Source organism: Typopeltis vanoorti, chromosome 7 (genome assembly GCF_054136105.1).
Source record: "Typopeltis vanoorti isolate ZY-2024b chromosome 7, IOZ_Tvanoo_1.0, whole genome shotgun sequence".
NCBI lineage: Eukaryota > Metazoa > Arthropoda > Arachnida > Uropygi > Thelyphonidae > Typopeltis > Typopeltis vanoorti.
This window is the reverse complement of record NC_143555.1, coordinates 141,413,201-141,438,769: the sequence shown is the minus strand read 5'-3', so window position 1 is coordinate 141,438,769 and position 25,569 is coordinate 141,413,201. Positions and strand designations below refer to the sequence as shown.

The 25,569-nt window shown below is 35.0% G+C and overlaps 1 protein-coding gene across 2 annotated transcripts in view; it reads right to left on the bottom strand.

Moving 5' to 3' along the window:
- The window catches only part of LOC150105134 (AP-5 complex subunit zeta-1-like), a 220,029-nt gene that overhangs the window by 11,781 nt on the left and 182,679 nt on the right, over positions 1-25,569 (bottom strand). For both annotated transcript variants that reach the window (XM_090396170.1, XM_090396169.1), the window contains exons 14-16: positions 21,333-21,465; positions 15,086-15,259; positions 2,209-2,363 (exon numbers count right to left, since the gene is read on the bottom strand). In XM_090396170.1, coding sequence (XP_090252296.1) covers positions 2,209-2,363; positions 15,086-15,259; positions 21,333-21,465 — 462 coding nt within the window. The remainder of the gene's footprint in view (positions 1-2,208; positions 2,364-15,085; positions 15,260-21,332; positions 21,466-25,569) is intronic.

Sequence of the window (25,569 nt, the reverse complement as noted above, 5' to 3'; positions counted from 1 at the left end):
TATGGACAGAATTTGAGGTTATTGATAGAAGGTAATTTATGAATAGGAGAAAGAACATGAACAAGGTACAAAATCCTCTAGGATTAGAGAGAAAATATCTGAAGAGAGGAAGCCAACCAACCCTTGCCCTCACATTGCTCAAAGGTTCGATGTAGACTAGACCAATATTATGGTAATTTGTGCCAGATCCAATCAAATGCTTTGGAAATGTACAGAAACAATTACACGAGTTTCAATTTTCAACCTTTACATACCTTGGGTTTATAAATGAATAACGGTAGCAAAAGAGCTACAGTTGAACAACAGTAGCAGTATCTATATTGGTGCTCACTGATTACTGTTGAGCTTCTATGTTATGAAAAAAAGCTGACTCTTGATAACTTTCTCCATTATTTTTAACATAATCAAAGTGAGTGCAATGGGACAATAGTTGGATGGCTAATTTTTACCTCCTTTCTTTGGAAAGGATTGAATATAAGCTTGAGGTATATGCCAGATAGAGTATAAAAACTTTTCATACAGGATAGGAGTTAGTTCAGTAGCACAAGTTTTAAATACAAATGGGGAAACAGATACCCTCAGGACCAGAAGACTTGTTGATATCAAAACTATTCAGAATTCTTCTGATACCATTCTGATGAAAGACTAGAAGAGGCATGCAGTTAGCAGTTCTTAGTAAAGTAGGAGTACTTTTATCATCAATGTAGGAGTTGGAGGATGACTGATGATGCCAGAAGGCCAGCCTTGTCTTTGGATGATGGTACCATCTGGATGTAAGAGAAAGATAGATATGGATGGGCACAAGCTGTGCTCAATAGCCTTAACAAAGGATTGGTCAATAGTCTTTGTGTAGCTATTGCATGCTGTCTTGTAGATTGAGTGCATTTATCGAGTTCTGATTTTAAGCCGCCTATGATATGCTAGAATTATTTTCTTGGCACAATGTTGAAAACCAAGGTGCGGATTGTGGTCTGGGTGAAATGGGAGATAAAGGCCTTCATTTTAAGAATTATTTCAGTTATTTGGTTGGACAAGGCATCTTGATCCAAAGTGTGAAAACATTTAGGTCATTACATTTGGTACTAAAGTGCCAAAGGAGATGAGATTGAGAGTGGCTGAGTGATGGGAGCTTTGTAGGACAAGGAGACTTGGATAATAGTATGGTCTGAATTACCAAGAGGAGAATTAACATCTACAGTATATTTATGTAATTAAGAACAGATCAAGTGTTTTGGGAGGGTGGAGAGGATTATCAGGTATTCTGGTGGGCAGGTGGTCAATTTGTGTAAGATTGTTACTGACAGCAAATATATTTGCATTTCTTCCAACTTGATTGGTGGAAATGGAGAAGGGATGCCATTCTGAGAATCGTGAATGTTGAAGTACCCAAGGAAGATGACTTTGCTATCTGAATAAATTGCCCTAGTATCTCATAATGCATTATGGGAAGAGTTACTACTCAGACCACTTTCAACCTTTATTGATACTTAATACTCATGAAGATACTGAGAGCACCTGTGATATACATCATAATTCTATATTCAAGTAGGAAAATGGTTTGGATGACAGACAGTTGTTACAAGTGTTTTTCACTTGTTTAAAAAGTAAATTATACTTAACAAAAAATTATATACTTGTTTTTATCCTTTACCAAGCATGAGCACAAAAGTTTGCACTTGAGGTAACTTCACAACTACTTATATGGAGGAACATAATGCACGGGACTTCTGAAGTGCAGTTGTGCTGGATACCAGGTATAGGATACTCAGGCAATATGATGTGAAGTCATCTGTCCCATATACAAGTGGTCAAGTCAGAAAGTTATTTCATGTGCAAACTTTTATTAGCTCATGCTAGGAAAAAATAAAAAAACAGGAATATAATTTCTTGTTAAGTATAATTTACTCTCTAACCAAAGAAAAAGCTTGCTACAATCTCAATATTGCTAATTTATAGGAACCACAAAAAACGGGATAAAATTCTTTTATCATAGAACTTCATTAGAACAAATCTTGAAAAAGCCCCACTGTATCTGTGGGGGCTTTAGTCAGAAGTTTTCAGCAGTTTGTTAGTTTGCTATAGTGAGAGTCAACTGTAATAGGAAGCTGTTTAGTATACTCTTTTTATTACAGGCAAAAAAAAAAGTTAATATTGGAAGGACTACTCATCTCACTCCACAACAAATACAGAAATTAAAGTTATACTTACTTGGGTGTTCTGAGTATGGCTAATAGTTCTGCATTTCTGTTTGCAACAATTTTCCAGGCAAGATTTCTTTCCCTTGCAGGAGTCATTAACTGCTTTTCTGCTTTAATGAGACAAAGAAGAGCTCGAGGAACCAGGTCTTGACAACGGGTGGCTAACTGTTTATAATGGAAAATTATATTTTAGAATTATAAAAAGAATAAATGAAATTTTATATAAGCACCATGTATGTATAAAAATTATTTTTGTTTTGATAGGAATCAAAATTATCTTCATCTGAGTCCAGATCTTTCCAATCTTTCTGAGGTCGTCTTGTACTTCTCTCTGCAAACTCCTCTTTGGTCTACTTGTCTTCCTCTTTCCTTGCAGATTCCACTCTAATGCTTGTTTGACTTTGTCCTTTTCAGGTATCCTTAATACGTGTCCTATCCATCTCCATTTTCTCTGATTAATATGATACCTTATTGGTTTTTGTTTAGTTTTTTGGATATAACTCTTTATTGCATATCTTTTCTGGCCATTTTATTTGTAGAATTATTAAACAGTTATTTAGAAAACTTTGCAGTTTTTTCTAATTGCTTTTGTTGTTATCCATGTTTCTGATGTATAGAGTAGAAATGATTTGATATTTGTATTAAATAACCTGGTTTTGTTTTTTAAGTCTATTTGCTTTGATCTCCATATTTTCCCTAACATGTTAAAAATTATCTGTGCTCTCTGTATCTTAGATTTTATATCTTCCTCTGCTCCTCCCTGTTTATTTATTATTGATTCTAGATAATTAAAGTTATCCAATGTTTCTAAAATTTGACCATCCAGTACTGTTTTCTTTTTGTTTATTATTTATTTTCATCATTTTTGTTTTCATTTCATTTATTCTTATTTCAACACTCAAAGCTTCTTCATTGAGTTTTATTGTTTTTGTAGCATATGTTGTTATGTTTGTACAGCAAACGTTTATCATCTGCAAAATCCAAGTCATGTAACTGTTCTATTAAATCCCATTGTATTCCTTTGTGTTTTTCAATGCATTTCTCATAACCCAATCTACAATAATAAGAAATAATGCTGAGTAGAGGATACAGCCTTGTCTGATTACTGTTTCAATTTCAAACTTTTCTGAAAGTTCTCCATTGTGTATGATTTGTATTTTATATTTTTTCAATAAATTTTTTTATGCTGATAATTTTACATGGCATACAATAATCAGGGCTGGCTCAACCGACGGTGCAAGATGTGCATTTGCACAGGGGCAGCAAGTATTTTTGGTGCAGCAAAGTTGGCATAAACTATACGTAAAGTAAGGGAGAAGGGGCAGCAAAATATGCTACTGCACGGGGCAACTATACAAAAAATAAGGGAGAAGGGGCAGCAAAATTCCTAGGGGTGGCCCTGACAATAATATCATGTGAGGAACCTTTATTTGGTCTCTTTCGACTAAAGGCAAGTTAGCTGGTCTTACGGAGGTAGAGAGTTTTTTCTCCCGGAAACTCAGCTTTCTCATACCTCAAAACAGACAAACCGCAATTTACAGACAAGAATACTTGGAGGTGTAGGGGTAACCACCTTATCCTCGTATTATGGTTAGGAAATCCAAGTATACTTAGAAGGCTATGGGTGCTTAAGTGCCTGTTAAAGCTACTGATGGATGGATGGATATACAATAATATGACAATTTCCATATTGCTTCTCTGTCAATGCTGTCAAAAGTTTTTTCAAAATCAACAAAGTTGATATTAAAATTTGCCTGCCATTCTATTGACTGTTCTATTATTATTCTTAATATTGCTATTTGATCTATGCATGACCTTAAATCATGCTTGTGTTTCTCTTAGCTTTTGGTCTATTTCATTTTTATTCTTTCTAATATTATTCTTGTTGTGTTTAATAATGATATTCTCTCCAATTATTGCAATCAATTAAATCAATCAGTTAAATCTCCTTTTTTTGATATTTTGATTAGTAATCCAATATTCCATTCATCTGGCCATTCTTCCTGCATCCATATTTGGTTAAGAAATGGATAGAGCATATTCGCCGTTAAATCTATATCTGCTTTTAATAGTTCATTTGGTATACCATCTATACCAGCTGCTTTTCCATTTTTACCATTCTTTCAGCGTCTATTTTTTAATATTATTTCTTTTCTTTCTGGTATTTGAATTTCTTTTTCAGGCTTGTCTCTATTCATTATCTGTTTGAAGTATTCTATCCATCTTTCTATTTTCTTTTTATTATTGTTTGTTTGATTTCCTTGTTTGTTTTTAATAATATCTCTTCTTCTTCTTTTCTTGTCCGTCATTGTTGTAATATTATATAATGTTTTAGTATCACCTCTATTAGCTGCAAATTCTGCTTGATTCAGTAGGTTTTCAATAATTTTCAATTTTCAAAATTCAGTAGGTTCTCTTATTTTTTCTTGCAATTTTCTTAATCTATTTTCTTTCTTCAATTTTGAATTTGGTGTATGAAGATATCCATTCTTTGTCTTTTCTTCTATGCACTCCTAGTATTTTTTCTGCAGCTTCATAGTATGTGTTTTTAATATTAGTCCATATTTCTTCTCTGCTTTTGAATTTTTCATGTTCGTTCTGTCTAGTCTGAGTAGGAACTTCATATATACTTTTAACCTCTACTGCACACTTTCTTTTAGTTTTCATATTTTAGTTTGTTTATATGTTCTATTTTTGCCTATTACTTTCTTTATGTTCATTAATCTTATTTTAAAAATGGTTTATATAATGATCTGTTACCACTAAGTTAGACAAGTGGAATGGATATGCCATGATACTTTTGGATTTTGCTAAGGCTTTTGACAGAATACAGCATGGAAGACTGCTGCATAAATTGGAGAATATGAGATTGGATTATAAATTATTGGTGTGTATAAGAGGATAGCTGACTGCCAGTTATCAAAAAAGTGGTATATGGGGGGGGGTTATGAATCTGCATGATTCAAGGTAACCAGTGGTGTGCCTCAAGGATCAGTCCTCGGTCCACTTCAATCTGTACATTAATGACATTGGGAAGGATTTGATAGGCAACATACAGCTATATGCTGAAGATGCAAAGACAGATAGAGTAATCATGAATGCGGCTGATATGCAGTACTTGCAGAATGATTTGAATAGGCTGGAATTGTGGGCATTGGAAAATGGATGTCAGTTCAATGTCAGTAAATGTAGGCATGATCATATATGCAATGTCATATTATATTGGTTGGATTATGCTAGAAGAAATTGATTAGGCTAGGGATCTTGGAGTTGTAGTAGACAGGAAGTTGAAGTTCAAGGGTCATATAGCAAAAACTGTAAACAGAACTCAGACAATAATGGCAACATTACTCTTATGCATCTTTCTGTAATTGGTTCCTATTCTATCATTGCAGCTTTTGCTTCACTGGACATCATTATTGCCACTCCTTTTGTATGTGTACTATCCTCAGTTTCCAGCACATATTATTGTTTCTTCTGAACTCAACTGGATTAATCCCTGTCCACTCCATCTTGTGTTGCTTATTCCCAATATTCCAATTTTATAATCTTTAATTTCTTTGGCTATGGTGGCAGCTTTTGATGTTTCATACATAGTCCTCACATTCCAACATCCATGAAAAGCCAAACGGCTATTTTTTTCCAGCGAAGTTGATAAATTAAGGGGATAAAAATCCCTTATTGTTTTTCAGCCAGTATGCGAAACTCTAAGATCGAAAACTACGATCTAAGCGTTTCATGCCAACGAATTATCGGCAAATCCAAGCGTAAGTGACCACTTGGTAGTACCACACCAAGGCAACTCGATGCAAAGGTGGAGCAAGCTCCCTCACTATTCTTGATATTTTCTCATAATGTAAAAACACACAGATCCTAGGAGATGTAATACTGCTTTACATTATGAGGAGAGATCACTACCCAGACCGGTTTCAACCTTTTTTGAAGTCTCATCAGTGAGTAGCTAGACCTAGATGATATCAAAGTTTAAGTGAAAAGAACTTACATACCTTTGCTATACGAATGCCAGAAAGGTGTGCCACTAGTGGCACACCTTTACTGGCATTCTGGGTAGTGACCTCTCCTCATAATGTAAAGCAGTATTACATTTCCTAGGAGCTGTGTGTTTTTACATTATGAGAAAATATCAAGAATAGTGAGGGAGCTTGCTCCACCTTTGCATCGAGTTGCCTTGGTGTGGTACTACCAAGTGGTCACTTACGCTTGGATTCGCTGATAGTTCGTCAGCATGAAACGCTTAGATCGTAGTTTTCGATCTTAAGAGTTTTGCATACTGGCTGAAAAACAATAAGGGATTTTTATCCACTTAATTTTTCCAACATCCAATTCATATTGATTTTTTTTTTTACTCCAAATAGATGTATCTTTGATTTTTGTGTTTTGTCCAAATTTTCAGTTGTATTTCTCAATTCCCTAGTTTCTTCATAAGAGATTTTGCTAGGGGATGTCATTCTCAACAGTTTGTCTTCGTTTAGTATTACATTTTGGTCAGATATTTCTGTGTTCCTGGTTTCCATAGCAAAGCACTTTTTTATGAGGATGAGTTGCTAGCCCTTTGCTCAACCCTCACCTATTTACCTGGACTTGGGACTGGCATCATGTGGGATAGCCACATCATGGCTGACTTGAAAGGATTATATTATATAAGTGGAATTTCACTACCAGCATGATTAAAAATATCAATAATTCTGAGAATCACAAAATTCTTGGTGCACTTCTTTTCTTACTAAATCTAGTTTGTCAAACAAACTAATAGTGAAACAACATGACAGAGTTTAGTAAAGATACTAAATACCAAATTTTATCAAATTCCATCCAGATAAACTGGTTCTGATATATATGGAGACTGATGAACAGACAGAAAAGGAGCAGGTGATGATAATAGGTACATACTAAAAATGCATCTAAAAACCATCTCTCTCCCTTTCTCTAAATAAACAAATAAATAAATCCAATCAAAATTGATAAAATCCATATTTAATTAAATATAGAAATTAAAACCTTATACAAAATAACTAATATAATCTCTCTCCTGTACAAAATAACTAATATAATCTCTCTCCTGTACAAAATAACTAATATAATCTCTCTCCTGTACAAAATAACTAATATAATCTCTGTATTTGCTAACACAAATAGTTATTAACTTGCCATACACAGATATTATTCAATGACAAAAGTTAATTATCAAGTTCTCTTATAATCAACCAAACTTAAATTGCAATGATTTCTTTAAGAAGTTCAAAATTTTGGAAAGCAATGATTCTGAAGTATAATTAATAATCTTTTAAGCAGATGGTTAATTTTTTACGTTTTTTTCTTGGTGCACGGTGGACATCTGTGGCCATGCTGTACCAATGCACAATGTAATGATTAAGCGACTATGCATAGATATTATGCAATGACAAAAGTTAATTATCAAGTCCTCTGGCAATCAACCAAGTTTAAATTGCAATGTAGAATGTTTTTTTTTTCACTTGGTTATAAATTAAATAAAAATGCCAAGAAATTATATTATTGTTTAATCTTTTATCCAAGTGTAAGCAAACAAAATTTGCATGTGAAGTTTCTTGACAACTAGGCTACTTGTATATAGCAGCTAATGACTTCACATTAATTCAAATCTCATTTTACAGCATTTTAAACAACTTTTCTCTTGGCACCTTGTCATATGCCTTTTCCAGAACAAAAAAAATTAAATGCAGATCCTTGTTATTTTCCAATGATTTCTATACTTTTTGTTGTAAAGTGATAATCTGATCTTGTCAACCTCTATTTTGCCTGAACCCAGTTTTGTTTTTCTCCATAGTTTCTCATCTGCAATTTTTTTTAGCCTCTTCTCCAGTATGATTGCATAAATCTTACTTGTAACAGTAGAGAAATTTCTCTGTAATTCTCACATTCAGCTTTATTCCAGAGATGAGAACTATGCGAACTCTACTCCAATCATCTGGAATTTAACCTCCTAACTTGGTCCTCTGAATTATGCAGTATAGAGATACCTCCATATTTGAGCATTTTTGGTTGAATGCCATCAGAATCTGATACCTTTCCACATTTCGGGCTTTTGATAGCTTTTTTCTATCTCAATTCCTCTTGAATATTTTCTACTCCTGTTCTATCACCTCTTGTTTTGTTTAATAGTCTTTCAAAGCACCAGCTTCCTGATATTTATCTTCTGTATTCTTACCAAAGTCTTCAGATGACTTTTGTTTAGCTATTTTTATACATAGCTTAGCTTTTTTTTTTTATATTTTTCTCTGCTAAAATAAAAAGCCTTCCAAGGCTAAAAAAGGCTTCATTTTGGCGATGCAAAATTATATAAATGAAGTGGATATTAAATCCAGCATTATTTCAAAGCCGAATACAGAAACCATAAAAGTTTCGTACAAACTTTTACCAGAGAGCTTACGGGAATATACTCACTGGCATTTATCAGTTGCCTTAACCCGACCTTATAGGAGAACATGATCACTGCCTAAGTGTTCATATATCTCTGCCTCCTATTAGTCCATTTTGATAAGGTTTCACTGGCCTGACAGCTGTTTAGAAGTGATTGGTTCTCCTCAGAGAGACCATGTAGACCTTAAGAGAGCAAAACTGTCATTCAGTACTAAGAAACTCAGTGTCATTTCGAAGTTTACACACATAAAGCATATTTTTCGTAAGCAAACTCTCGGTCAATGCATAAAGTATTTACTAAAATAAAGATCCCAAAAGCTTCGTTTTGGCGATGCAAAATTATATATGGATGCTTGGGCAGTGATCATGTTCTTCTATAAGGTCCGGCTAGGGCAACTCATAAATGTCGGTGAGTGTATTCCTGTAAACTCTCTGGTCAAATTTTGTACAAAACCTTTACAGTTTCTGTATTCGGCTTTGAAATAATGTGGGATTTAATATCCACTTGATTTATATAATTTTGCCTTTTGGTTCTTTATTTTAGTAAATACTTTACACACTGACCGAGAGTTCGCTTACAAAAAATATCTCTCCGACACTTCGAATTTCTTAGTACTAAACGAGAATTTTTGCTCTCTTAAGGTTTCTGCCTTGTCTCTAAGGAGAACCAATTAGTTCGAAACAGCTGTCAGGCCAGTGTATTTTTCAAACCTTATCAAAATGGACCAATAGGAGGCAAATATATGGATGCTTGGGCAGCGATCATGTTCTCCTATAAGGTCTGGCTAGGGCAACTCGTAAATGCCAGTGAGTGTATTCCCATAAGCTCTCTGTTCAGATTTCGTATGAAACTTTTATAGTCTCTGTATTCGGCTTTGAAATAATGCTGAATTTAATATCCACTTGGTTTATACATTTTTTTCTGTATTATTTTAGGGCATCTGCTGACTTATTTGCTTGGAGCTTTTGTCACAGTTCAGTGGTTTCTTCAAAGTTTACATACTTTTCTTTTCAATGCGATAGTGTTTTTTTTTATTATGCTTAAAACTAAGTGATGATTACTTCCAGTTTCAAATCTACTCTATACTTTTGTATCCTGAACTAGAATGAAGATATCACGATCGATAATAACACACTCAATGAGACTTTTCTTTTCATGTCTTCTATTCACATGAACTTGTGCACATCTTTCTGTTGGAACATAGTATTAGTAATGACTAGTCCATATCCAGAACAGAAATCCAGCAGGTACTTACCTTTTTAGCCTTGCCCTTTTCTCCAAATTTTCCCACAATGTTTCTATATGCCTGATGGGATTCATTTCCTACTCTACTGTTTAGATCTCCAACAAGAACCACTTTTCCATTTTCTTGATGTCAGCTGCCTACTCAAATATTATTATTATTATTATTATTGTTGTTGTTGTTCCGGGAAACTCCAAGGAGTCGACAGACTCATCGAGGGAGGCCCTAACATCATGTCAAGAACAACTATTCAACATTCACACAGTATCTATCATACCTTGCCTTGAACTCATTCACGGTCATAGCACCCACAACAGAAGACTCTGGAAGCTTATTCCACTCATTCACCACTCTCCAAGTAAAAAACCTAGCTCTAACACCCTTGTCAACCACGCTCTTGCCCAGCTTCCATGCATGGCCCCTAGTCTTCTCACCACCAGTCATATTTTCAAAAATATCTTCTGGATCAATCTTATAAAAACCCTTCAGTAATTTGAATGTCTCAATCATATCACCCCTCCTTCGCCTATCGTCCAATTTCTGCAACCCACAAATCTTCAACCTATTCTCATAAGGTTCATTCCACAGACCTGCTATCATCTTGGTCACTCGTCTCTGGACCCTCTCCACTTCCTCCCCATCATGAAGAAACCCTGGTGCCCATAACTGGGCACAGAAGTCCAGATGGGGTCTTATCAAGGCTCGATACAGAGGAACAACAACTTGTTTGTCTCTGCATGTTAAAGTATTTTTCAGAAGCCAAGTGATTTGGTGAGCTGTTTTAGTCACTTTTGCAATGTGCCCCCTAAACTTCAACTCCCTATCCACCAACACTCCCAAATCCCTGGCCTCATCAATCTCCTGGAGTACGGTTCCACCAATGTGATATACTGCTACTATTCTTTTCACCCCAAAGTGCATAACCTTACACTTTGCCACATTAAATTGACATCCATTTTTCCTAGCCCAGTCCTCCAAACTATCCAAATCATCCTGTAAAATTTTGACATCCTGTGCACTCACAATTGCTCTACCCAACTTTGCATCATCAGCAAACAAGTGAACACTTCCTCTCAAATCCTTTCCAATATCATTGATGAACAAATTGAAAAGCAGTGGTCCAAGAACAGAGCCCTGCGACACTCCACTAGTCACAAGACGTCTTTTAGACTCCACTCCTGAATAAACCACTCTCTGGTATCTCTCCTTCAACCACCCTCCTATCCATCTCACCAACCCTATATCTATCCCCATCTGCTCCAGTTTACTGATTAGGGTTCCATGTGGTATCCTATCAAAGGCCTTGGCAAGGTCCAGTAGTATCACTGTAAACCCATTACCCCTATCCAGTTCAGCCATCACTATGTTATAAAACGTAAGCAAGTTACTGAGGCATGATCTAACCTTCACAAAACCATGTTGTCCTCCATACAATATCCCATTTTCATCTATCCAATCCTGTATTCTTTTCTTGACTAATTTCTCTAAGACCTTGACAATGATTCCTGATATGTTGATTGGCCGGTAATTTTCAACAGCAGCCTTGGAACCACCTTTATGCAGCAGAACTATTTTCCCCTCTTTCCACCCCCTTGGGACTGACCCAGACCCGAGACTCAAATTAAACAAAATGGTCAAGGGTACTGACAATTCTTTAGCTGCTTCTCGTACAACACGAGCTGGTATACCATCCAATCCCACAGATGTATTGACATTGAGGTTATGCAATAGACTACTCACCTCCACTTCATTCACCACAATTCCCGTATAATCTACTGGTTTATTCGTTTCTGCAATATCGCCACCTGGATGATATATTCTTGCAAAGTGCTCACTCAGTAACTCAACTATCTCAACTGATTCAGTTACCTCCCTACCATCGACATTCTTTAAAATCATTCTGCCATGTACATTTTTCCTTTTACTTGCTACATATCTAAAAAACTGTTTAGGATTCTCTTTAGCCTGCATGGCCAATGTTCTTTCGTAATCCTTTTTTGCTTTTCTTACTACACTCGTCACCCTTCTGGCCTGCGCTTTATACCGTTCATGTGCCTGCCGGTCACCTTTCTCCTTAAATTCCCTCCATAGTTGTTTCTTTTTTTGCAGCTCAAGCTTAATGGTGTTATTCATCCATTTAACCCCTACTTGATTTATTATTCGGACTCTAGGTATACAGTCAGCCATTGCTTCATGCAAGCACTTCTTAACTACCTCCCATGCACTATCAACTTCTAGTCCTTGCAGTTGTACATGCCATGGCACTGAACCAATCAAACTCCTAAGCTTGTCATACTTTCCAGCCTGATAATTCCACATGTACCCTGTCTTAATTGAAAATTCTACACCTTTAGCCACCTCCCAAGTTAAGACCCTATGATCACTCTCACCGATTGGTGGCAATGTGGTCATATTTGTTACAGCCAAATCCTCAGATGTAATTACTAGGTCAAGCACTCTCTGACCCCTAGTATTTTCCATTACATGCTGTCGCAGATAGTTATCCCTTAATAACCACATAAAATCCAATTCCTTCCTCCCGTGTGTCCTCTCCTCATTCCAATCAATGCGACCATAGTTGAAATCTCCCATAATAATCACCCTCCTTCCACTCATTTCTTCTATTTGCTTGTGCATAATGTCACCACCATCTTTTCCATCACCTGGTCTATAGCAGCACCCAATTGTATATTTAGTTCTGCTAGCCACAATCTCACACCATATGGCCTCAAATGTGCTCTTTTCTCTATCCTGCAATTCAACTTCTATTCTCCTTGGCTGTAGCTCATCAGCTATCACCAACAATACTCCTCTCCCCATTTTATTCTCTCTGTCATTCCTGAACACACTGTACCCATCACATTCAATCCCACTAGCTATATCATCTACAGTCAGCCATGTTTCACTAATACCAATAACCTATGGTCTGGAAGTGACAACCATGGCCAAAAACTCTTCCTTCTTGTTCCTAATACTCCTAGTATTAGTGTACATGAATTTAAGACCCCCCATTAGCCCCAACCATACCTTGATGCCTTATATTAACTATCCCACTCTGATTTGTTGTCCTTATTTGCTCTGGCATATTATATTCATTCTTACATTCAACTGCCTCCCTAAGGACTGTATATCTACTCTCTCCCCCCCTTAACAAATCTAGTTTCCCTGAATTTGCACATCCAGGGAAACTAGATTTGTTAAAGGGGGGGGGGTAGATATACAGTCCTTAGGGAGGCAGTTGAATGTAAGAATGAATATAATATGCCAGAGCAAATAAGGACAACAAATCAGAGTGGGATAGTTAATATAAGGCATCAAGGTAGGGTTGGGGCTAATGGGGGTCTTAAATTCATGTACACTAATACTAGGAGTATTAGGAACAAGAAGGAAGAGTTTTTGGCCATGGTTGGCACTTCCAGACCATAGGTTATAGGTATTAGTGAAACATGGCTGACTGTAGATGATATAGCTAGTGGGATTGAATAATAATGGTGGATTGATTGAGATATTAGACTCTTCCACTTCTTCATTAGGACAATCTTCTGTGAGACTACAGGCACAAATAAATTTCATTGTCCATTTCGAAGTTTACACACATAACTCTACTTGAAATTGTCATCCAATCAGGAAGTTTATCTTTATGTCCAGTGTTAAATGCTATTGCTACTCCTTCCTTTCCTTGTTTATTATTGCTTGAATATAACATCCTATGCTTATTTAGTAAAACAGAAGAATAGAAATTGATATTGAAACAGAGGTCATCAGACTACTGTTTCAATATCAACTGACAGGACTTAAAAATAACAGCACTATAGTAAACCAGTAGCCACTGATATAGTTCAACTGATATACAGCATATTTAAGTATTCAATTATTATTAATTTCTTATTTTTTATTATTTTTTTATTTTATATATATTTTCCCTCTTACTAGAAGTCAGGCTAGGATCAAGAGTTAGCTAAAGCAGTTATCCTATACTTCACTGTAGTGTATCTTGATGAAGCTTGTGGGGGGGGACAAATTTCAAAAAAATTACTCACCCAAAATTTCACATTTTTTTAATGATATCTCCCAAAAAGTCAATAGAAGTTCCAGAAAATAACCAATTAAGAGTACTGTACAGGGTTCGAGAAGTTATTTATTCATTTATTAAATAAAATAATATTCTATTTTGTTCATTTAGCAGCTACTTACCAACTAGCAAATTTTACTTCTCACAGCTGATTGGGTGAGAGTATTTGTCAAGCCTTGTATTATTCTTGTATATATTCCTGACAAGGACCTTGAAATGATGGGGTGTTACTTTATTCTAAGTAACCTAATTGCTTTAACATAGTAGACTGGCTTATAAATATTTAGTTTTTGTTAAGTATTCAATCCTAGTTTTCACTAAGCAAACTGAGCCTCTTCTCAGTCGGCATAGATTAAGCCCTTTGGTCAGAAAGACCTGGGTTCAATTCCCGCCCATGACATGAAGAACCTTTATCTGGTCTCTTTCAACAAAAGGTGAATTAACTGGCCTCGTAGAGGGTTTTTTTTACCAAGAAACTCGGGTTTTTCATCCCTCAGAACAGGCAAACTTGCCCCGTGAACACACACACACAAATCTACAGTCATCAAATACTTAATCCCTCATTTAGGAGGGCTCAACCTGTCCCTTAGGACAGGTTGAGCAGTCCTAGATTGTGAATAAGAATTTAGCATTCTAGCTCACAATCTTGCTCTCACTATCGTATATTTCCCTTGCTTATATAGTTCTCCTAAATCTCGCTGGTACTAGCTACTAGACTGATCCTGGAGAAAAATCTCAGAGCTAATAACAGTGAGATTTAGGAGAACTATATAAATAAGAGAAATATGGGATTCTCTATATGATTTGCCTCCAAAACAATTATTGAAGTTCCATGCTGTGGAAGAAAGAGATGGGGGAGGGGGATACAGGTAAGTAGAGTAACAGAAGACAAATTTATGCTCTTTTTTTTTAAATATAAAATCCAATAAGACTTTCAATTATCAAGTCATTTTCCAAGATGAAATAGTTTTTATAAGTATGAACAATTATTAAAATTCATTATACACTATAATTCACTTCATTATACACTGTAATTACTAAAAAAAAAAAAAAAGATCAAAGGAAGTTTTTTTGCTTCTTAGAAATCAATTTTCCTTCTTAAATCAATAAAGCCCATATGTAAAATAATAAATCACTTCACATTATATTACCTGGCTTAATGTAGTCATAGATATACTAAGCAGATGTAGAAATGTCTGATCTGGTGAAATTGATCCAAGCATTTCATAGATAGTTGATTCCAAACCTTCATAATATGCTGTCAGAATATCTGGCCTGCAAAGATCACTATATGACACAGATGTATATTCTCCAACAGAATACACCTACAAAAAAAAAAAAAAAGATTAAAAAATTATTTCCTTGTAGGATTAACAACATAAGAAAAAAATATATATATAAATACATCATCATGAAATTCCTGATATGCACCATCAAGGGATGTACAGGATACTATGATAATATTACACAATGAAGTTTACATTACTATTAACAACCTATCAACAATTTTCTCCAAATTAATCTGTTATTTGCCAGGATTGTAATACTGTAATTATCTTATATTTATAGTCACTTCCAACTACATTAGTCACCCAAGATCTTGGTCTTTTCGGTCTCTTTTCAGCTACCTTGAATCAAACACTTGCTTTGCTAACTTTTCTTCTATTATTCTGTTTAAGTAACAATATCACCTCAGATTAGCTCTGCTCACATATTCTTGAATACTAATAATGTCAGGTTCCTTCTTAATATCTTCATTTTTAATATGATTCTGCCATTGTTGCCATCTGTTCAGTTGCCTAAATTTTCTTGGAACTTTCATATTGTGATCTCCAGTTATTAATAACTTTTTTTTTCCTGACCCAGATCTCAAATCCATAAATTCAAATTGGTTTCAACACTTTCTTGAATACTGCTATTTTAATGTTTTGGCTAATGTTTTTTATTTGATATAAATTTATTCATCCAGTTCCATACCATACCAACTTTGCTCATTCTGTTGATTATTTCCATATCATTTTGCCATCTTCACTAAAAACCGTGCTTAATAACTGAAATATTTTACTCATTCTATAGGTTCTCCATTCAAGATGCAGCTGATCTTTTCCATGTTTCTGTTTATTTTTATTGTTTTTATTAATTCTTTTTGTTGTTGATTTTCATACCATTCTTACAGCAGTTACTCAATCTAGTCAAAGAATCCTGAAGACTTTTCATTGGATTTATTTAGGAATACAACATTTATGCTGATTATCTCCAAATATTGATATCAGGTTTGATGCCACTTTTTTTTTTTTTTTTTTTTATAATGTAGCCCCTATAAGTTGATGAATAAGAGTAAAGATAGTGTGTATCCTTGTCTCACACCTGCTTGTACATCAAACCATCTTCTTATATTTTCTACAATTCTAACTGCTGACTTACAACTCAAATATACACTATGTTATCAGCATCAGTGGCCATGGGTGCAATGCCCATTAATGTCTGATGTTTGTTTCATCATTCTTTGCCATTTCTCTCTGTCTATTGCCAGGTGACTCAAATCCTGAAAAACTCTTTCCAAACTACTCCTTCAAATCATCTACCCACTCTTGCCTTGGCCATAAGATACTGCATTGCTTAACTTTTTTGTACATAACACAGTATAACACTGATATAGGAAAGGATCTGAGAGGAACTGTTCAGTTGTTTGCTGACAATGCAAAATTGGGTAGAGCAATAGTTAATACAGATAATGTTAAAATTTTGCAGGATGATTTGGTGAACTAGCAGTCTGGGTAAAGGAGAATTGATATCAGTTTAATGTGGCAAAGTGTAAGGCTATGCATTTGGAGGCAAAAAGATTACGAGCTGTATACCATATTGACAGAACTGTACTCCAGAAAATTGACAAAGCCAGAGATTATGGAGTGTTGGTGGATAGGGAGTTGAAGTTTAGAGGGCACATAGCAAAAGTGGCTAAAGCAGCTCATCAGATGACTTGGTTAGTAAAGAATACTTTGACAAGCAGAGACAAGCAGGTTATCGTTCCTCTTTATCGAGCCTTATAAGACCCAATCTTGACCACTGCATGCAGATCTGGCTGAAGAAGCGGATCCAGAGGTGAGTCACCAATATGGCACCAGGTCTACAGAATGAACCTTAGGAAAACATTTTGAAGATTTGTGGGTTACAGAATTAGTTGACAAGCAGAAAAGGGGTAATATGATTGAGACATATTACACTGATTTTTATTGTTTTTATTAATTCTTTTTGTTGTTGAGAAATGTTTTTGAAAGGGACCACTTAAAGGTCAAAGTTAAATAAACGGGAGGAAATCTTTGCATAGCTTTTAAGGAATGCAGACAACTGACCAAGGCTTCTACCCAAATGTCCATCACCTTCTCCTAGTGCAGGCCTGCACTAGGATAAGGTGATAGACATTCTCCTAGTGTCTATTGTTGTGCCCCCTTTCTTATAAATTCTTATATCTCTATATCAAGCCGTTAAAAGTGATGTCTCTTCTATGTGGGTCACGTGTTATCTCAATCACACAAAGAAATACTCAGGGTAGAGCCAAAATTCAATGTGACAGAGTCCTCAAACGTTACCTCTCTTAAAATCCCAAGAAATTTGTATTTTTAGACTAAAGATAATAACTCAATCAAGAAGTAAGTTAGAAGATATACTCATGTGACCTAGGGTTGCAATCATAGCCTTAACCTTACTCAATTAAATTCCTGCTCAGATCCGTAATAAGTTTCACAAGCGGTGCATCGAATTCTATACACAGACTCATATTTAGTTAATTTCAAGCAAGGTTTATTAGCTTCTAAAATTACAGTTTACATACATGAACAATCACCACTCTAAATAGACACATTCTAATCTAAATCAATTGAATAGCTAAACTTCATCAGGTATGATCTCTGAACATAATTTTCCTCAAGTAATTCACACACAAGTTAATAATTCTTTAACATCTAGATCACTACTAAATTCCATTAATTAATTTCTAAACTAACAACTGGTAACTTTAAGCATTCTTCAACATACAAATATTCAGATTCACTTAGTTACTATTCACTCAACTTCCTATAAAACACACGTACTATAGTCCTGACCTATAATTGTATCTAAATCCTTCACTAACAAAGGACCCCCATATCTTCACACACTCAGATTACATTCATATAAATAACAAACTTTACTTATCTCCACTCGGTGGTATCTCTAATTTTCTGCATCTGTTTCATTAGGACAATTCTTTGTTTCCCTCGATCAACCCTGGATTAACTTCTTCATAGTAATTACCAGCCTAGATATCGGGCGCATGCTTCTGCTGACTTTTTAACAGCATGATCTGCCGTTACTTTCCAAGAATCTAGGACAGGGTTACCCGCGGTAACATTGTCCTAGTTTAGAGGTATCGTTCGGCCATCCCCAAACCAGCACCAAGCTAAACCTTCACTACTCGAGGAAATCCGAGAACTCCACACGACAAAAAAAACCCAAGAGCATGCGTCAGGGGGTTCCTAACCCTTTTATATGTTCATCCTATCGGAAAAAAAACAAAACTTCGCTGGTCATCCGGCACCTCGATTTCTTGTCACATGACCTCACGATGTCCATTCTCTCCTGCTTGTTTACTCGATGCGCAAAGCACGCAACCGCTTGGGGCAACAGACTGCTTCCCCCCCCGAACTTCGAGCTAATTTTTCTTTTTCTTTTACAAGTTATTCTTACATTGAATTTAATATCAACACAAAACCATATTAATTTACACTTTATCTCTGGCAACTAAGCTTTATACATATTTATCTAAATTCCCTTTTTTTTTTTTTAATAAAATCCTCCTTGAGCTGATTAATTATCTCTTTCTTCTCAAATTAATGTATTCAATATTTTCTAAATTTCACGATACCTACTTAGAAACAAGCATGCTTACTTAATCATTTTCCAGGGTTTTTTCTTCTTTGCTCGTTATACCATGATAAGTGGAAATTTAACATTCTTAACTTATGTATAACACTATCAAAGCAACAGATACAGTATTTAACACCAAACACAAAGATGATCTTGTCTCTTTCTTCTCAAATTAATGTATTCAATATTTTCTAAATTTCACGATACCTACTTAGAAACAGGCATGCTTACTTAATCATTTTCCAGGGATTTTTCTTCTTTGCTCGTTATACCATGATAAGTGGAAATTTAACATTCTTAACTTATGTATAACACTATCAAAGCAACAGATACAGTATTTAACACCAAACACAAAGATGATCTTGAAAAGCAGGCAGTTTCAAGAAGGAGCACAGGACTTTATTAGATATTTAATGGATAACTTCAGTAGATATCTACTTGGATAACTAAACTGTATTCTTACTGGCTTAAAACCATAAGGCAATGATAGTACAAGATGAAGTGTAATGACAGTTGGGAAAACCCATTTAAACAAGACCCCATTATTTTCATCAAAGAACCAGGATGAACAGTGAAAAGTCAGCTATCAGAACGAACTTAAACTCAACATCAGCAGAATTCAAGCTAAGCATCATCATCCTTCTGCCTGCCTTTCAAGATCATCTTGAAAGGCAGGCAGTTTCAAGGAGTGATGTGAGCAATCATCAAAATGGGGAATTTGAAAACCAGACATATTTGTACCTATAGTAATATGGAAGGTTCTACTAAAAAAAGAAGTTGAGGAATTAATTCCCAGTTCGTAGAGAAGGCAGCTAACATAAAGAAAAAGGAAAAGTTACTCTTTGTTGGAAGTTTAAAGAGCAGGGCAGGAAATGAATAAATACCAGAGATATAGAAAAGTTTAGGTAAAATTTGTAGAAAAGTGGAAAGCTAAAATAATAATGGTAAGTATCTGCTGTATTTGTATTCTGGACATGGACTAGTCATTACTAACAGCATGTTCCAACATAAAGAACATGGAGAAAAGAAGACACAAGAAATAAGAAGTCTCATTTATAGTGTTACTGTTGATAATGAGATCTTCAAAATGGAGAGACTCCAAGATAGATGTAGCAAATTACAGACTGATCAATATCCCAAGAGCGTTAATTAACATATTAGAAAAGTTGATTTAATTCTGAATTCAAGAATGGATTGACGGAAATATGGTACACTACAGAAGGCAAGGAACAGCATACTTCTGAAGGGCAGGTCTATTTTAGTAATCCACTCACTTTTTATAACAGAGTGAGTTTAGCAAAGGTATTTTTGAGAATACCACATGGAATTCAGTTACATAAACTGGGCCAGTTGGGATGGATATGTGGCTGTTAATATAGTTAGGGCAGTGGCTAATGGGCATACACCAAAGACTAGTATGAGGAGAAGTTAAATCCAGAAGACGTGGGTGATTAGCAGTGTGATGTAGAGCTCTGGAAGATGCTATTAATTATATATCAATGACAGAAATGATATGAGGGGAAATATCCAATTGTTTGCTGATGATGCAAAACTGTATAGAGCAATAGCTGATAAAAGTGATGCAGAGATCTTACAGGATGAATGAAATAAACTGGCAATATGAGCAAAGAATACTGCTATCAGTTCAATGTGACAAAAAGCATAGCTATGCACATTGGTATGAAAGATCACAAACTGTGTATTATGTACTACAGCAATGGAATTTGACTTCAGAAAACTGATGAGGGTCAAAATCTGTGGATGATTTTGGACAGGAAGTTTTGAGGGCATATTGCAAAAGTAACCAAAATAACTTATTAGATTACCTGGAATATTGTAGAATGCACAGTAGGAAGGGATAAGGAGAGTTATTATCACTCTATAAAATGCTTTGATACAGCTGCATCTGGTGCTTTGGAGATGAGATGGAGGATAGAATCCAGGGATCCATAGAACACTCCCTGTAAGGATAGACAAAAGGTTTGTGGGTTATAAAGTTTTTAGAAAATAAGAGATAATATAGAAAGTTACTAAAGAGGTTTTATAGGATTGATACAGAAGAAATTTTCTAATATCGAAGAAGAATGAGAGCACGAAGCCCCCGTCCCAGAAATGTGTAAGAATGCAGTTAGCAAGGATACGAAAGCTAGATGTTTTTCCTTGGAAAGTGGTGAATGGAAAGGATTGCTAGGGTCAGTCATGGATGATTTGTCAGTGAATGAGTTCAAGGAGAAGTAATAGATACTGCATGAATAATGGCTAGTGTAAGCCTCTTGCAATCAGTCTTTGGCTTTAAAAAAAAAAATCTATTTCTTAAATATGCTAATCAAGAACAATGATTGCATAAATCACTGTTATTAATAAGTTTCTTGCAAACAACAGTTTGAACTATTAACAAGTTTGTTATTAATACTTCAAATGGAGTATGAGTGACTTAAAATATTTAATATTTTAAAATTAAAACATGTGTCTATTTTAAAATATAATACTTACAATGTGCGTAAACAAATCAGGTGCTATAGAGTAGTTCTTGAAGTGACTAATATATTCTACCAACTCTTTGTAACAATGAGTAGTAACAGCAGCATGGAGTGAAAATAGTTTAAGCACAGCTTCTGCCAAGATACTAAAGCAGTAAGAAGTTAGAATTACGAACTGTTAATTTTGGGTTAGCATCAAATAACTAACTAATTTAAATGAAATTAAAGACACAACACTTAAATGTCCTATATTTGTTCCCAAGTTCATTTAGTAACACAGGATGACATTTAATGCTCACTTCTCAGTAGATGCATACTTTGTATTCCTGAATTCATATGAATGCCAAGACAAATACAATAAATTAAAGAGACCAAGAAATTATATACTTGGTTTAATCCTTTATCCAAGTGTAAGCAAACAAAGGTTGCGCCTGAAATATAATCAGGACTAGGGCAACTCATATATAGAAGCTAATGACTTTACATCACTTGCCTTAGTATCCCATAATGCAAATATCCTTAGTGGTATGTATAATGCTATACATTATGGGAAAGGTCACTACCCATTTCGACCTTTATTGAGGTCTTGTCAGTGGAAGCCAGACCCAGAAGTGATACTAAGGTTGAAGTAATGCCGAAGTCATATTTTCATATACGAGTAGCTGTATCTTTTCATATATGAGTTTAATAATAAGGTGTGACACCTTTTGGCTACTCGCATATGAAAATATGACTTCAGCATTACTTCAACCTTAGTAACACCTCTGGATCTGGCTCCCACTGACAAGACCTCAATAAAGGTCGAAGTCGACTGGGTAGTGACTCTTCCCACAATGCATAGCATTATACATACCCATAAGAATATGTGCTTTGCATTATGAGATGCTAAGGCAAGTGATGTGAAGCCATAGTTTCTATATAAGAGTTGCCCTAGTCCTGATTATATTTCAGGTGCAAACTTTGTTTGGATAAAGGATTAAACCAAGTATTGGTATCTTTAATTTATAGTATAACCAAGTGAAAAAAACTTCCAACAAGACAAATAAAGTCTATGGGGGCCACTATATTATACCTCTTAATTGCTTCTATACAAGAACAGCTAACTCACTTTTCATTTAAAAAATCCTAATATAGGTTCCTTCACCTATAAGGAATTCAAATAAGATGGAGGGTCTATAACCTCAATGTAATACCTTTCCGAAGAAGCTTGTAAAAGATTTCAATACTGTTAATAAATTCATTGATAATTTGAAAGAATTCTGAAAATATTCTTTCATTAGAAAAGGGATATATGTATGAATGGACTGGTAATTTAAACTTATTGCTGAGACATCTAAGACCATTTAGCATTAGCTTATTATGTCAGGTATATCAGATGCTTATGTTTCCTATACCATTTGTTTGATTGATGAGAAGAAAACCAGAAAAAAAAAAAAACATGCATAAGTTCACAATTTACTAAATGCTAAAACAAAATTACACAATAATAATAAAAAAAACCTACAAACTATAAAATTCTAAATGAAAATTATGTACAATAAAAATATACTAAAGACACAGAAAGAAAATGGAAAAGAAAAATTATTATAGAAATAATCTCTATACATAGAAAAGAATAATTACAAAAAATACTCCAAAAAGTTGAAAATCTCAGCCAAGCTGATGGGCAAAGTTTATGGAAATCTTTATACACTACATATTACAATAAGCTAGCAGGACAATACTTTTGTAGAACAATATGAATTTCTCCTTACACACACACACACACATGCTCTTAAAAATGGAGGCATGTTTAGCACTGTTGAGTGAGATAATTGGTTAGATAATCCAAGAACTCTACTATAGAGAGAGAGAGAGAGAAGAGAGAGAGAGAGAGAGAGAGAGAGAAGCACTTTTTTTTTTTTCCCATGCTACTCCAAACCACTAATCAGGCAAGTTGGCAGTCACTTGTTTGGTGGTAAAGTTGAGATATTGGTCACTGTAAATGGCAGAATATCTTAGAACATCATTATTAAGAGATAACTGTCATGATTCACTCCAAGTAAGTAACATGTAGACACAACTGAAAAAATTTAATTAAGATGGATTAATTAATTACAGATATTTCGATTCACATATCATGAAGCATCATCATCAGTGTAAAACAGTTAGAAATCATAAAATTAAATAACAATAACGGTATATGGAGAATGGAATTTCTCCTTATATGCAGCTGCCAGCTAGCCAGGTGAAAAAAAATTATAGATCAACCAAACTGTGCATGCATGTGTGTGATTATAAATAATAATAAAAAAAAGATGAAGCATATGTGTTACATATAATAAACATTTGAACAGTATAGTTATTAATAAAAATCATTTCTCAGATTTTTGGCATAGAGAGTCTATTGTTAAGGTTGAGATTTGGGTGATGTCCAAGTACTTCAGAACTTTCTTTAAAGAGATGTATAATAAATTTAGTTTAATCCTTTATCCAAGTGTGAGCAAACAAAGTTTGTGCCTGGAAGTATCTTCAGGACTGGGTTAAGGTGGTACAACACCAGGACAACTCGTTGCAAAGGTGGAGCAAGCTACCAACACTCCTATCTCAGTATCTCCTATAATGCAAAACACATCTCCTTGCGGATATGTCTAATGTTATGCATTAAGGGAAGGCCACTACCCAGACTAGTTTTGACCTTTATTGAGGTCTCTTCAGTGGGAGCCAGGCCCAAGTGGAGATATCAGGCAGAAGCATTAGCAGGTCATCTCTACCTATAGGAATTGCCAATTGATGTGCCACCCTTTTTTAATAATTTACTCTGGATTTAGAGAAAGATGTTGAAAGTTTATTTTTCACTTGGTTAGAGTATAATAAATTTAGTTTAATCCTTTATCCAAGTGTGAGCAATCAAAGTTTGTGCCTGAACCCAGTCCTGAAGATACTTTCAGGCACAAACTTTGTTTGCTCACACTTGGATAAAGGATTAAACTAAATTTATTATACTCTAACCAAGTGAAAAATAAACTTTCAACATCTTTCTCTAAATCCAGAGTAAATTATTAAAAAAGGGTGGCACATCAATTGGCAATTCCTATAGGTAGAGATGACCTGCTAATGCTTCTGTCTGATATCTCCACTTGGGCCTGGCTCCCACTGAAGAGACCTCAATAAAGGTCGAAACCAGTCTGGGTAGTGGCCCTTCCCTTAATGCATAACATTAGACATATCCACAAGGAGATGTGTTTTGCATTATAGGAGATACTGAGATAGGAGTGTTGGTAGCTTGCTCCACCTTTGCAACGAGTTGTCCTGGTGTTGTACCACCTTAACCCAGTCCTGAAGATACTTTCAGGCACAAACTTTGTTTGCTCACACTTGGATAAAGGATTAAACTAAATTTATTATACTCTAACCAAGTGAAAAATAAACTTTCAACATTTAAAGAGATGCTCATATTTATGGGAACCTTTATGTAGTAATTTGGCATTATTCCGAAGAATCTCTCATTTAATATGATGACAGAAATCAACTACATTTTGAAGTTGCCAAAATTATTCATAATCCTAAATTTCCACCTCTAAATATCCTGTATGCAGAATTTAAAGTCCTACACATAATCTTCAAAAAATAAACATACAGCACACATTGTTATAGCCAACAAGGGCAATATTACTATTAATTCTGAATCTTATGATTATAAAAGGAAAATGGATATATTACTATGAGATTGTAAAACATACTCATTAATTGGCAGAGACCTCACCAACGGTCAACTGAATAAACTTAACTGCTTATTAGATGATGCATTTTTGCATGATCCAGACAAAAAATAAAAACACTGTGCAAGATCATCTAGAATTTGTGGCTTACCAAAGCTGCAAAAACCACGATATCCTCTTTGTTCAATCATGGATTGCATAGGCAGCTATATATACAAAATTTTGAAGTTTCTTTCAAATCTACAGAGTTTTCGTAGCTCAGTCAGTATAGATGAAGTCCTTTGGTCAGAAAGACCTGGGTTCAATTCCCATCAGTGACATGAGGAACCTTTATCTGATCTCTTTCAACTAAATGTGAGTTAGTCGGTCTCATAAGGAGGTAGGTTTTTTTTTTCACCTGGAAACTCAGGTTTTTCGTCCCCCAAGACAGGCAAACCAGCCCCGTGAACACATGTGGATTACAGTCATGAATACATCCCAGCCATATGTGGTCCCAAGCCTGGATAAAATTGGAGGGTTGGAGAAAGCAATGGTGAACTACCCTGTAAA